We start from the raw sequence: 15,283 nt of genomic DNA on the forward strand, positions 1-15,283 counted from the left end.
ATAAGTAGCCAATATCACTGGCAGAACAGAAAGCAACAAGTAACAGAGACAAATGATCTGCTTTTTCTTCCTCTATCTGGTACTTTATGTTCTGTACCACACTACTGGGTTTTCCATCTGATACCTGGTTTGGTATTTATATACATGCAGTTTCAAAAACAAAGATAGTTGCTCATTCAGTGGACAGATGAGTTACAGAGCAAAGCTTCAAACATTTTTCCAGTTGACAGTGGGCAGAACATAATGCTTGCACAGGACCAGTTAACACAGCACAGGAATATTAAAGATTATTAATGTTTCCTTTTCCTTTTTGTTCAGCAGATGGCGATGGTGACACAGCAGTAGAGGACACGAGGATGCTGGTATTCCCATAGCATCCTTATATAGTCCAAAAGCAGAAATAGCTCATCTAAAAATGGCCATCTCAGAGGGGGTTGTGATCTAAATAAAAGCAGAGAAGCTCTAGTCGTGACAACATGGAGGAGGGTGAGTGGTTTCATGTAATAAGGAACTAATGCTACCGGCAGCAGTTTGATAAGAAAATTATTATATCCAGCCTTTTGAATGTATTATATGCATGTCAGTCATTACCATGCCCATGTATGTGTATTAGGTATTACAGTGTTTATGTAGGGAGACTACGTAACATCAAATGTCTACGCTGTCCTAGGAGGTAACAAAAAAAATAAAGCTACATTTTAGATTATGCCCTTTGACAAAAGTAATGTACCTATTCTCTTCCTCTTTTTAGCTTTGCCATGGCACATTTGCATGTTTGAGATGGTGTCAATATTGTTTGCTTCAGAATGCAATTTTCCAAACAAATTTCTTTAATTTTTGGCATCAACAATGTACAGCCTTCACAGTAGACTTTTCATTGTCAAAGCGCCGTACAACATTCACTGATCCATCCTGTAACAACCATGTTGGAGAAGTAGATATTATTTAGTCCTCCCATTTTACAGGGCGGAAATTAAAGGCTGAAGTTACATGCCTTGCCCAAAGCCACAGCAAGAGTCAATGTCAGAACAAGAAGTTCCTGGCTCCCTGTCCTGTACAAAGACCAGTCAGCTTCTCTTAATTAAGGCTTGGTTTGGTTTTCGCAGGTCAGTGTTAGAGGTTGGTTGATTAGTAGTTTTGCCTTGCCTTATTGCTTATGTAAAGGATTCCCATTGTTTGCACTGTAGTTTCTTCAGGAGCAGATGGAGATCATATGCCAGCTCAGCTGGTCAGTAGCAGGAACTGGGCTGTATTTTTGGGAATGTAATACAGTAATGACTCTAACCAAGTGCCATGTTTGAAAAAGGAGCTGGAATGTGATGGATGAACTTGGAAAAAAAGGGTACAGCGAGCATTTCTAGGGTTTATAGAGAAAGCAGTCAGTCCTCGAATAGGGGGAGGGGAGGGGAAATCATTGCTAATTAATGACACAGAGATGGGGATGTCTTAAGTTGCCATGGCACATCTAAGAGCAGGGAATTGTAGGATAAAGAAATAGGGTGAAACTGTTTAGCAAAAGGCCAAAAGGATTATCTGCTGAAGATAACATTCCCAAGAACATCTGCATGTGTTACACCCACACACACACACTACACACACACACACACACACACACACACTTACACACATATATATGTGAAGGAGCAAATTTGTTTATGGGATTTCCATTTCAGATACTTCAGGACAGATCATGACTAGAGATGAGAGCAAAACTCCCAGCCTCCCCAGCAGGGACAGGCTGAGGATGGAGCACTGCAAAGCTACCTCTCTACTGACTAATTCTTCTTCTGACTATGGGCTGGAAACCATAATCTTACTCACCACAATCATTAGTTGAAAATGCTGGGACTTCTTATGTGAGAAGCATAAGTCAGTGAAGGACTTAAGGTTGTCATAAGTAATTGCCTCATTCATAAGATCAGGAAGGATGTTTTTCCTCCCCCCATGTTTGGCTGTTACCTTTCCTCTGTAGCATGCTGGGATCAGCTGGATAAATCTCACCTGACCTATTCCATGCAGTGCAGGTCTAGGGTATTGGTGGCACCGTAATCTTTTCTTTTCTCTGAAACAACCAACGTAGCCCCTGCCACCATCCAGTGTACTGACCCTGGTGTACTGACACCTCTGGAATATTATATGACAAGACTAAAATCTGCAGCCTTCCTCTCATTTATTTTTCAGGGGTGGCAACTGATAATCAAGAAAAAATAAAAACCAGAGCTTCCTTTTGAATTACACTTTCCGTTACAATGAATCTCAAGTGTATACAGGGGAAAATACCACAGTGGAGTGAAAGGAAGAGCAGAAATTCTGAGATGCCTCTGAATTTATCTGTCTCTCTTGAGAACTGCCTGGTCCAATCACTTATGTCTGTATATTTTTAGAGGCTGTTTAGGAGCAGCCAGGATTTATTTGCAGTCTGTTCTGAAGATTCACAGTTATCTAAATCTGGCCCAAGAATAAAACTTCACACGCGTAAAAATCTGAACAGCTGGACCAGCAACAATCAGCTAATTCTTTTTTTATTTGACACCCACGTTACAAAATTTAGAAACCAGAGACAGTTCAGGCAAACTGTTAAAACACAGTATAAATTAAGGTTTTAATATACAAATTCTATACAAGGATAAAGTAGCTTGAACATGACTGACAAATGGGTTTCATAGCAATCTCACCACAGCTGTATAAAAAGGCATGGGAATGGGTTGGACACTATAGTCATGAATGCAGGTTAAGACATTTTCCACAAACAGTTATAAAGCCGAACAATGACCATGCTAGTCTTGCAGTGTTTATGCAGGGAGCGTATTACCATTAACAATCTGTAAGATCTATGTACAGTCACAAAATCACAATAGCCATTTTCAAGTAACCTGACAGCTTCCTGCCTGTGCAGTTAATAAAGTGTCAATATTAATTTGAAAACTCCTATTTAACAAAGCTTCATTGTTCGAGTGTAATGGATGCTACAGTGATTTCTGCTTGACCTGAAAATGCTAGTCATAATATGAAGTAACTCGGTTTAAAAAATAGTACAGGAAAAACATAGCTACTCATTATGATTGCTCACATGATCAAGAGACACTTGAGACTTCAATTTCATACTTCTTTCAGTGCCCAGTTTGTTTCTTTCTTTTAAAAAGTCTTTGTCACAACACATTTCCAGTATTTATAAGTATAGTTGTACAAAAAGTCAAATAGCAAAGGTGTAAAAACAGTCTGATAATACCACGCATAACATTTGTTAGACATTTGGAATGTACAGCCATGATTTTTGAGTACAGGGACAAGACAGCAGTTGTGGAGGCTGCCACATTTAATAAAACTAGCTAAAAGTGCAACGAATCTTAATTCAGATTCTTGTCCTATGTAAACTAAATATTCATGGCAGAGGAATCCTTTGAAGATTCAGGGCATGAGCCCCAGTGTTCTACAACCTAGAAGCAGATTTATTTTCCATCATTATTACAAACTAGCAATTTTATTTCTTTTTACAGACTATCTCCTCAGGGAAGTTAGTAATTGCATACTTGTAAGAATCAGATCTTTAAAAGCATACTTAAATGTAACAGCTGTGTGCTTGTATCTTCCATGGAGTTTTAAGAATTAGCCAGATTAGTTAAAAAAAAAAAATACTGTACTGTAGCAATTTCTTCCAGTACAAGTGAAGACAGACTGTAAACTTTAACTAGGTTTGGGTGGCTATGAAAATACCCATCTCCCCAACTCCTCCATGACCCAGGTTATAACACTGCTTCTCTAAACTCTGACTTAGTACATCAAACAGCAAAGAGCTATCACATGGTCCAGGAAGAGTGGAAATTTAAAAGATGGTACTTTAAAGGGGTGACATAACATTGTCCAGGGTGACACAGTATTGTCCAGAGACATAGTATTGTCCAATTAGCAGACAAGATCCCATCCCTCTGGGAAATACAAGTACTCCAGAAATTCCTGGAGTAAAGTACACTGAATAGCAACACACACAGAGCTGAAAACAAGCCAGAAGAAGGTTTCATCATGTTACTACAACAGTAACCTGGGCTGACTGTTTGCAGATGGCAGGTGATGCAGCAAAGGGAGATCTACCCTTGAACTCTTGCATTGAACTATGTTTTTAGGGCCTGCACATGCCAAGGAACTAGAAATTCTTCCCAATGGTGTTTTGGAAGAGCTCTTGTTCAGCACTGAAACCTTTTCTTTCCACACCCCAAAGTTTTTAAGAGCAAATCCTTTCCTGGGATACGTTTAGGAGGCTTGATCTGGTGTCAATGGAAGCTTATGTATCCACATCTGAAGGCAGAATCAGGGTCATATGAAGCATGAACTTAGGAAAAGCTTTTGTCCCAGTTTTGAACCAATAAATGCTCCTAAATGGCCTTTCACATTGCTCCTTCTCATTTCCTAAACCTGCCAGGAGACTAAAAACAGCAGAAACAATCCATTTAGAATCAAACCTTTGTGTTTTCCTATGAGAGAGAGAGAGAGAGAGAGAGACTCCTCAGAGAGCACTGAGAGTTTCTTTCAGTATGAAAATGGAAAAAAGCGCCAAAAGCCCAGAGGCCAAATTCTCTTCTCAGTGTACAAATAAACTTGTTGAGTCAAAGTCAGTGCCAGCATAAGCTACTAGGACTCAGGTAATGTCAATGATAGCTTCTGCCCAAGCTAGATACCAGCTTTGGTAAGTCAACCTGTGCATCAGAGAGGCTAACAGCGGATAACCACAACCGACCAATCTCAACTGTGATTTTATCTCTATCAACAACTTTAAGCAGCACTACTGTTAATAATTGCAGGTCTGACCCAAAGCCTGTCAAAATCAATTAGAGGCTTTCCTTTGGCATTTCACTGCACTTTGGAGCAGCAATTTAAAACAAAGTAATTATAAGGCTAGCTTATTACCACTTTTACGGTGATATGCATAGCAATCCAATAATCACTGCCTTCACTGCCGACCGGTTTTCTTTATGTCCATTAAAACTATATATTTAATGATCCGACCTCCATTTCAAACTGGGTTTACAATTGTGAGCAGACCAGTGCTCAGGATTAGTACAACAATCTATTTACAACAAAAAACTGATAAAGGTACAGGGGGATCAGTACGGGATTGGACTAATTTTACATGGGTGATTATCGTATAAGCAATCATGCCAAAAGGTACTTTGAACTTGAGAAAAATGCTTGGACATTTTAAATTGCTTCTCAGTTTGAAGCATAGCATTAGCACCTCAGTTTGCATTAGCATCAGCCCTCTGTTTTAGTCCGATAACATGACTGATATTGATGTGGAATTTAGGCCGTGATTTGGTGACACGTTACAAGCCCTGTGTAGCCTTATCCCATGGAATTCAGCTCAAGCTGAAGGTACTCAGTATATGCCCATTGATTTTACTGGGCTTAGACCCAAGGTTGCAGGGCTGGATCTGTAGGAAGTAAAGAGATGACTTCTGCTATCACTATGATCATTCTAGAGGAGGTAAGGAAGATTGGTTTGGGTTTGCCTCCTTTTTTAGAACATAACTGTGTGCACAGGGCAGAAGAGTCCTGCTAATTTTCCTAAAAGGTTTACATGATATATCACATTTTACCAAGAAGCACGTTTGTTTTTCAAACACAAGCACAATGCTGCAGAACCACACCTCGAGCTTTGCTTTTTTCTTCAGTGCAGCATTAGCTTAAGCATGTCACAAAGACAAACCCACTGAAAATAATGGAATTAGAAAGCATGACAGCTACTCTAAATAAGTCATTTAGAGGCTAATCCAACCCCTGCAAACTCTGCAACAGCCCAGGGCTCAGTGCTAAATGCTGTTGCTTTCTCTAAGGTCTAGTGTAGGGTTCCTCAGTATTAGTAATGGGACACTATTTCAGAGGCTTTTGTTTGTCTTTTTATCTTTTCTATAAAATGACATTTAAAAATGTAGTTCTGGAGATAAGTCCCTTCCCCAAACTGTTAACACAATCTGTTGTTGTTGTCATCTTACCTATTAAACCTGTGGATGACACAAGGCCATAATGGTCTCATTTTTCTGTTTTTTTTCTCCCCGTAGTGGAGTCATGCATAAATCACAAATGTCATTGACAAATTTAGAAACTGACCCTGTTCTGATTAAATCAACAATGATTCAATGAAGGCAGGGCACGATCCTAAAAGCTTGTTTAAAAAAAATACCAGTTTTTTCCTGTTGCCAAGTGCTTCCTCTGCCACTGAGGCTGTTTACAGTTCAAAAAAACAAACAAACCTCAAATGGCACTTTACTTTAAACTCGGTGTGCTCTCCTGCCAAGCCCAGCATGTGCCAAAAAGAGGCATTGGAGCCAGCTCACCTAATGTCTGTATAGATTGGGTGCTTTTGTGGGCTTTTTTGGTGCTTTTACCTAATAGCTGATTGAATCAGCTATTAGATAAAAGCACCAAAAAGCCCTGCTGAAGCGCCCAATCTATATGGATGCTGCAGAGCTGGGTCCAACTGCTTCTTTCAGTAAACTGTGCTTTTTTTGGTTTTTTTTTAAAGTCTGGAAGCAGCCTTAAGTCACAAATCAACATCAAGGAGAAACAAACCTTGAGACTGAAGTGCTATGTGTGCGTCATGAAAAACCAGTTGCCCCTTTAATGCGCACTAACCTATTTTAATGCACATTAAAGCATCGCAAAAAACTGCACTTTCACTAATGCACAGTAAAATAAACTAATGAGCCATTTTCTAGTAACCTTACAACGGAGGTACTAAATTTAATGTGCATTAGCAAAAGTGCATTCATGCCCACTGTCTCCAAAAAAAAGACTGCTTAAACATGTCTAGATCGAGGTACGTAGATATCTAGGAGCAGATAAGTACATAAGCACCCTGGGGGCTTTGTAAAATTTTACTAGGCACTTACTGCATCTTTATGTACTTAAATACCTTGGGAAATCTGGCTCTTTAAGAACTAACTTTTAGCACCCATGTTTGAAAGCGTTGGGTCTATTGTTAAAATTGCTGAACTCACCAGTGGGGTCTCCGGAGACTAAATCCAATGGATGCTGAAAAAGTTCTTTGAATTCTTGGAAAGTGCCCCAGAAGTGCAAAATACTGATCTTGAGAAAAGTGACAGGGTAGTTCATTTTCAGGGTAGCAGAATCCCAGCGGTCCCGAGCACCTTTGGATCATTAGAGCACAAATAAGAATGGACACTTTCAAAAGCAGATCCAACTACGTTGGGGTTTGAGACAATTAAAGGAGACCATTTCCACAATGAAGACATAATAGGCTTGTTAAAGAGATACAAGCATTAAGGAAAATGACCACTCAGAGATTACACAAAGGCCCTACAATTGTTATGGATATGTTTATGGTTATCACCCTGGATTTGATTGGAATTTAACAGGCTTGTAACATGGTCACTCTGGAAACAGTTCCACCTGAATGGTTGTCATTTTTTAAATGTTATTTGTAAAATGATTCTCTCTGCGTAGTCTAAGCACAGGTGCAAAAATTAACACCTTGGCAGCCTCCAAAACCACCAGCTTCCTTGCTGAAATAATTCTGCATCCTCTTTGCAATTAGCCCCTCTAGACCAAAGCTTGAGTAAACAGACAAACTCTCTATAGTACAAACAGATCAACAAACTCAGGCACTGCCAAACCAAGTGGAAACAGAAATCAAGGATCCTCCATTGAGAATTACCTGCTTCTCACTTGAGCGACAGACTCTGTGTTAGAAAAAGCAGCCTGCTTGATCCTGTATGTCACAACAGACCACAGTGATTTCTCAGGTATCCATGACCCAGCCTTTACTGACCATATTCAATCCCATGACTTGCATCTTACAAGCCAGTGAGTTTCATGGGAAGAAATGCTATTATATATATGGCATGACTGACCATAAACCATAAAGTCTAGGGTGCATCCAAGTGGTCAAAGGGTGAGAGTGTGCATTACAATGTACGTGGGCCTGAAAACCTAGGTGGGCTTACCCACGGCTGGACTGGTGGTGGTTTCCTGGCTAAATTCAGACATGGACACAGAAAAGTTTCTATGGAGCTGCTTTTTTTTTTTTTTTTTTAAATTTAAGTACTGTAGTGTTGAGACATGCTGTGCAAAGGATCCTTCACTCTTTACTAAGGGAAAGCTACCACTGAGTTCAGCAGAAAACTGAATCTTTTGACTATGGCCAGAAAAGAGTAGAATAGCCAAAATGCCAACACCGAGCCTACAATAACATCACCAGTTCCATATCACATAGCCTTTTTTCTTCTGTCAGGCCTATGAAAAGAGCCCAGCTGAGGCCTGGAGCAGTCTTTAAGCACACAAACAGCTCCACTGGTTTCAGTGGCTCTGCTCACATGAGCAAAGACTGGGAGGATCCTTCTATTTGCTCTACTTCAGTCTTGCGTCTGGTATACGTATAATAATTCATCATTTAATATTGAATGCTGCTCTGAAATCTGTGCAAACACAAACACGGCATGGTCCCCTCTTCTAACAGCACACGGTTGCCATGGAAGGAAGCTGGCGAGCATGGTTCAATATACAGAATGCAAAAATACTTGCATGGACTGATGGACAAATGGCAGGTTGCTCATTCTTTACCCCAAAGCATTTGTGCAAAGAGCAAAAGCCCTTAGCCTCCTCTTCAGTGCGCCGTGGAGCCCCCAGATATAGAGCGATTCCTCTCTTTCCTTAATGTTGGGTTGCACTGGAACAAAATGACTATACAAAGCTAAATCAACTGCAACGTGACACATTCCCTCACACCATCTCCTGTCATTTGACAGTGAGGTATGGCCTCAGAAAGACTCAACCCTCAACATCCACAGAACGAAGGGGTACACTTCACGCTTTAAAAGAGAGGTAAGCCAAGCAGCCGCTTGCTTCTTCAGCACAGCTTTACGTGTAGTCAGGAGATCTACGTGCCATACCATCTTCATTTCATGACTCAGAAAAATCTGCCAAGATTCAAAGGAAGAAAAGCAGGGAAAGACGAACTAACCAGATGTTCACAGTTCAAGCTGAATTCGTGAAATAAGAATCCACAGGGTTTGAGCGACTTTTGCCTGCTTATGTGGTTTACAAGAGTTTTTAGCCACCACAAGCTTATGCTGGTTGCAGTCAGTGCATTGTTCAACAAGGCTGGAGACTGCCGATGACCAATACAGTTCCTCTTTCTTTTATTTCAGCAATTAGCCAGATTGCTGCTGGGCTTGAAATAATTTAAGCCTGCAGTCCTCAGGAAGAGCTGCTGTCAGAAGCACCTGCTTCCGAAACATGCACCTGTGCCTTTAGTTTTCCAGGGGAGACCTTTCTTTTTGCAGCACCATGGCTCTCTTCGCTCTCGTTTTGCTTTGTTTTCCTTGAGAGACAAAGTTACAGCAATACTGACATGGCATCAGCCCCAGAGAGTCCGCCCCGCCTTTGGAAGAGGCAGGAAAGCGTAATTGTGCGTCCAGTATGACAGTCCTGTTGATTTTGGGGGATGAATCCAGTTTACCCCACTTTAGGCAGTCAAAGGAAAAACAAAACAACAAAAAAACCCCAACAAATAGAAGTGGGGGGAAATCATCTAAATCCCAAACAGGCATCTTTGGAATCAGTAGTGCAAAATAGTTTGCTGATTTGTTTTCTTGACCCGCTGCAATAATCTCGTAGTCTTCAAGTCTTCCCTAAAATAGTTGACCTGCAAATTTGAAACACCATAGTGAAGAAGATGAAACAAAAACAGAGAAGTGAAATCACTGCTTTTCTTTAGGATGGATTCAGAATGATTTCTAGGGCCCAATTTCCATTTTCCCTGAAGTTCCCTTGTAGAAGGTGTGTAGTTTTAGAGGGGCCTTAAAATGCCTGTAAAAGCTCCTTTTACAGTGCTCTGATGGCACTTTATTTCCAGAACAGTGTAAAAGAGGCTAGGCTTAATGTTTGCAACTTTAAATTTATTTTTATATTATATTTTTATAATATTTGTATCAGTCAAATTCTAGTTTTGCAGACTACAGGGTTAGGCTGAAAAAAACTCCATCCCGGTCACCAGGTCACGTTAGGTGCCAGTATTATTAAAAAAGGCTTCAAACTTCAGGCCCCATTAAGCTAAATTTTGGCCATCAATCCAACGCCGGTACTGTGACTAAAGCTTCAAAAAATAAACTTCTACCTTAAAGATTTCCACCTCTCCTTTTCAATTTGATTTTCTGGGCTTTCACTTTCATAGGAAGCCAGATACAAACCTAGGAAAGATAAAGATCGATCAGTCAAATAGCATCAGCAGCCTTTTATCTGTTTGCTGTCTTACACTACAGCTGCATCCTATACATTTTGGTTTCACCTGTTATCTTCTTTGTTATCACTGTCAACTGCATGGAGACCAAAGGTGGTTTTTTAAAAAAAAAACACACAAACAAATGCAGTCAGGTGCCCTATTTTCAATGAAAGCCACTAGGGCACGGGAGCTTGGCACCAATTTATCCCTTTGAAAATCTGCTGCTGTGATGATGTCAATGGGACAATACATTGGCCCAGAATCAAGATTTCAACAGGAGCCTGTCAGACTGCAGCATTAAGGAGTTAAACTTGGCTTGGGATTTTCAGCAGAAATGCTCTGGCTTGCTGGGTCCTCTGGTGGACTTCCAGTCTTAAAGATACAGAAGAGGAAACAAATATAGTTAAAGCATTGGCTGTGAAAAGTATTAAGTAAGCTTTTTATTTTAACATACGAACAGGCCCTCTTCTGCAAGAGCCTGCACTACAGGATGCATTTTATGGTACAAAACGAAGCCAACGCATTCGAGATTCCTCTCCGTGTGAACTCCTGTTTCACCTGCTTCACAGACTTTATAACTAGGTAGCAATTTCTATTTGTGGGCATATTCTCATTACACTGCTTAGTTATGCTTTAGTCTGGAGCTCCACAGTCGCCTTTGCACTTTAGTCTGTGAAATAATTCAAGAATATTTTAATATTCAATACATTTAATCACTATGACTCTGGGTGGTGACAGGTGGAGTGTATTGGTGTTACTTTACAGACCACTGCTGTATCTCTCTCTAATTCACACATCTCTTTCTCAATCAGTCATGGTGAGCCTCTGCTTTGCACCTTACCTTTGGCAGCAGGGAAGGCCAGCTGCATTCCTGCTTTCTACTCAGGGCATCTAATGATGCCAGCATGAACGTGACCCAGTGCATGGGACAGATGATCTGCAAGCAACTAAAGAGGCAGACATCACCCTCCTTCACCCTACTGCCTGAAACACCGTTCCAGAAATATCCTTGACCCCAGGTCCTCAGTACTCAACACCCTGAGAACAAGACAAATGCCTGCATCTTGTCTCCTGTTTCTACACATTGCTTTAATTACTTTAATTATTCCTTTTCAGCAGTCACTGCTGATTTTCCTTGCTCTGTCCTGATTTCTGGGGTAGCCTCTGAAATAACAACTGCCTGCTCTGATTAGCTTGGATGGGTGTGGAAAATGGTCCATAGTATCAAAAGAACAACCCCCCCCAAAAAGAACTCTAAATTAGCTTGTAGGGATGTAGCTTTAGTTCGTTATATCTGACATGATGCAACAGGATGTGACTGAAGGAGACCTATATGAAGTGAAGCAGTCTGACATGTGGGATTCAAACTGCAAGGGGGAGGGGAGAAGGCGAGACGGGCAGTACTGTCACAACAGGAGTCCAGCTGACTACATCTCTATAACATGAGCTGAACTTCCACCGCCTGAGAGCTCCCTTTTGGAGAATTGACATTGCTAGTTTGTAGGGAAGAGATGCCCTGATTACTTCCGTACTGGAACAGGGATGACTGACATTCACAGCAATCCATGAGATGGCTGCCTGGTCTCTTTTCCTGGTTCAAGGGAAGGACCATTGTAGTGACCGACTACAGAGTGCCTGATGGCAGGGGAACAGAAAGGAGAAAAATGATTGCAGAGTGACATAACGAGCCAGAAGATCATCTTTACAAAAGGGTTTTTGCATGGGGCAGAGATAAGTAGAAGTGAAGAGGCAGGGAGATGGACCAGAAGTGGTCAAAGGGAGAAAATACCCCCAGCTTAGGTAGGGCATAGGTTTCAGCTGGTGGTGATGAACAGACCCATTCAAAGGTACACATTTTGGTTGATCAGAGATGATGGAGGGATTTCTTACCATCCTCAGTAAAAATGGGAGCTGTGTGCAAGTAGTGGATGATGTTATGGTCTTGCTCAAAGGGACACTCCACTTGCTTCCACGTCATGAACTCTCCCACTTGCTTGGCTAATTCCAAAAACTTCTGCAAAAATTAAAAAAAAAAAAAAATCAATGTAGTTGCATGCACATCATGTTACTGAAATGATCAGGTTTAAACAAAAGCTGTAGGTTCTTATATAAACTACAGGCTGGTAGCTTGTAAAGGAGCCTCCTGTAGTTCAGAAAGGCTTAAAAGAAAAAAAAGCCAAAATATTTGTGAACAAGTATCAGATATTCAGACTGCCTTACTTATCTGTGGATACATGGTAAATACATTTCTCCTCCTCCTCTTGGAAAAGTTGCATCTTCTTCTTCAAGCTGTTTGTATATATAACCATTCCTAGTGCTGACCCAGCACATACACCAGGTAACCAACGGGATGAACAAGAAAGAATTACCATGTCTCTCTCTTTGGGTTTTTTGATCTCTGAGCAGACGATCAAAAACTTCAATATTGGAATAAAATTTACTATTTTTCAAAAAATGTCCAACATATTGGAATAATTTCAATATAAATGATTTCTTTATAAAAAGGCACTCTGGGATTGGCTTGACCTTGCAGTAGGGTTACATAAGGTCACCCCTTTTTGTACTAGCCAGGCTTTGTTGGAGTTCACTGAAAAGAAAGGGCACAAGATCTCAGATACTGCTATCAGAACGGAAGAGAGAAAGACTTTTGCAGATCTTACTTCAAAGTTGACATGTCCGTTCGGAAGGCGATTAGCACATCCTTCATTCAAAAAGTAAATGTCTTTGATCAACAGGCTGAAGAAAGGGATGACAATCTGTGAAGAGAATGATACAACTATTATCTTTGTGGTTCCTATTTTGTATATACGAAAGAAGAGAGCTCAGTCAGGAGAGAGAGGGAGGAAAAACAATTCACTTCCCAGTGTCAAAGCAGTACAGTGACAACTTAGCAAAGGGGGCATTATCTGGGGCATGGCCACACCACTCGGAACAATAATTAAAACTGCCCTTTAACTGCAGGTTATTATCTTGTAATAGTTCAGTGATCATTTCCCTGGGCAAGCAAAGGGTGGGCTGAATCCACCCCAGTCCCTTCATCTGTCCTCAAAGCTTTCTTCTGTCAACAGACATGTTTTATGTACAGACAGATTTAGGTAACAGCAATACTGAGTTAGCCAGGACATCCTACCATGAAGATAGGAAATCCTTGCTCCAGACATGGTTGTAGATGACATGAACAAACATGGAATCATTTAAAAACTTCCCGTTGAGGGCTTGTTTGTGCATGGAGTTGTTCAAGAACAGCTACCTCTAAAATGTGTGCGGAGAGTCTCATTGTGGAATAGAAGTGCCTTATTCCCAGCGGCTTAGGCAAAACTAAAGGCTCAACGAACAAAAAAAATATTGTTAGTAGTCACACAGAGCTCTGGAGCACTCAGAACAAACACCGGGTCTTGTCCAGGGCAACCTGGAAGGCGCAGTCAGAGATACAATGCCTCTCCTCCCAGCAGTGCACACTTGCTGGGTCCTCCTGAGGAACAGGTCTATTCTGCATAGTACAGGCCTAATCCAGCCTTATAGTAAAGCAAAGGAATCCAATAATTACATAAGGGGTGACTCTGGGGTTTGACATTCTGAAATTGAGACTAGGAAAAAAGTCCTTCTGTGAAGCATGCCTGGAGGATGATGGATCTCAGTGGGTCTATCTTCTCATGACCCAAAGGCCCAACCCAACTGCTGAGAGCAGCAGAGAAGACCAACCAGTGATCAGATTTGCTGTGCAGGGGCACCAGGCTAGAGAAGGACCATGCAGAGAGTTTGGGGCACTGAAGTAGTGCTTGTCTTTTGAGCACCCCTTTGTAGCCATCACGTCTGTACTTTGCATGGATGGGACTGGGCTTACACACTGAGAATGGATATGAGAGCACAGTCATATGGGTAAAATATCTAAGTATTTCTACTGGCCTATTTTTAAATAAACTGAATCATAACTTCTTAAGTGTGCACCAAAATATAAGAGCCCTGAGGACATGTAAGGCAATGGGAACTGATGACAATAAAGCAATCATGTAGTTAAGTAGTTCATGTTCTACAGTTATTCATTCTCTTGCTGAACAGAAGCTGAAATGGTATCTGAAGTGAAACTAGGGTAAAATGTCAGCTGCAGTTTTCCAGTCTACAGCCTACACAATACACTGAGAAGGAATTGGAGCAAATCACAGATGCTAAAAGAGACAATGGAGGCAGGAGCCCCCCAAACCATAATGCTGCTCTTGTCTAAAGAATGGAAACCACTTTCCGGTCCAACTGAAGTTCAACAGCTAACGAATGGCTGAACATATGTATTCCTCTAAGCCAAGTCTACATGGTAAAATTACTGGGCTCCAGAGCAGCATCTTCAGGAGAGCTGTGCTGTACTGGGTGTGTTACTGCTAAATTGGAAGCAGTGCAACCACATTACTGCTGTTCGGTCCAGAGTAAATCAGTCCAGGTGAGTGGCAATGCTAATTAGCCCACCTCCTTGCTAATTAGCTTGCTGCAGCAGTATGATGTGACAACATGGCTTTTGGTTTGGGAAGCAGGCTACCTGCAGCCTGGCAAATCTACTGTCTAGACGTGGCCTCAGCTTCCTTCTGTAATGGTCATTAGTGGGCAACCATCAATCCTTTTGCATCATGGTGTACGCGTGAGGTCACCATGACCTTAAGCAAACACACCCAGACGGAGTGGAAGAGTGGAGGCTGCCCAGACCTACTATCCCCACTTTAGACCATTAGACTGAGTCCTGGCGTTTGGTGCTTCTAATGGCTACAGTTGTACGCAGATCTGGAATCAAACCCACGTGGCAGACAAGGATTCTACCACTGAACCACAGCAGTGGTTCAATGAATGGTCATTGAGGATTTATTTCACCTGTGTCATGCTCAGAAAAGGCCAGATTGACAGCCCAGAAGATGCAGGTACTAAGTTGCAGGAGGGATGAAGGTATGAAGCTGGGCAGTGCACACTTGCTGGGTCTGATTCAGCAAGGTACTGAGTGCATCTCCTATCAAGCAGGAGTGACTTCCAGGCAAACGTGAATTCACTTTCAGGATCTGTCCCCGATTT

The 15,283-nt window shown here is 41.4% G+C and overlaps 1 protein-coding gene across 1 annotated transcript in view; it reads right to left on the reverse strand.

The window, feature by feature from the left end:
* Positions 1-8,911: 8,911 nt before the first annotated feature.
* Positions 8,912-15,283, reverse strand: part of RASGEF1C (RasGEF domain family member 1C) — a 35,663-nt gene continuing 29,291 nt past the window's right edge. The window contains exons 10-13 of the mRNA XM_019535173.1: positions 12,895-12,990; positions 12,125-12,248; positions 10,130-10,202; positions 8,912-9,658 (exon numbers count right to left, since the gene is read on the reverse strand). Of these exons, the coding sequence (XP_019390718.1) occupies positions 9,634-9,658; positions 10,130-10,202; positions 12,125-12,248; positions 12,895-12,990 (318 nt within the window). The 3' untranslated portion in view covers positions 8,912-9,633. The remainder of the gene's footprint in view (positions 9,659-10,129; positions 10,203-12,124; positions 12,249-12,894; positions 12,991-15,283) is intronic.

The sequence above is a fragment of the Crocodylus porosus genome, unplaced genomic scaffold, assembly GCF_001723895.1.
Source record: "Crocodylus porosus isolate Cpor-Errol unplaced genomic scaffold, CroPor_comp1, whole genome shotgun sequence".
NCBI lineage: Eukaryota > Metazoa > Chordata > Crocodylia > Crocodylidae > Crocodylus > Crocodylus porosus.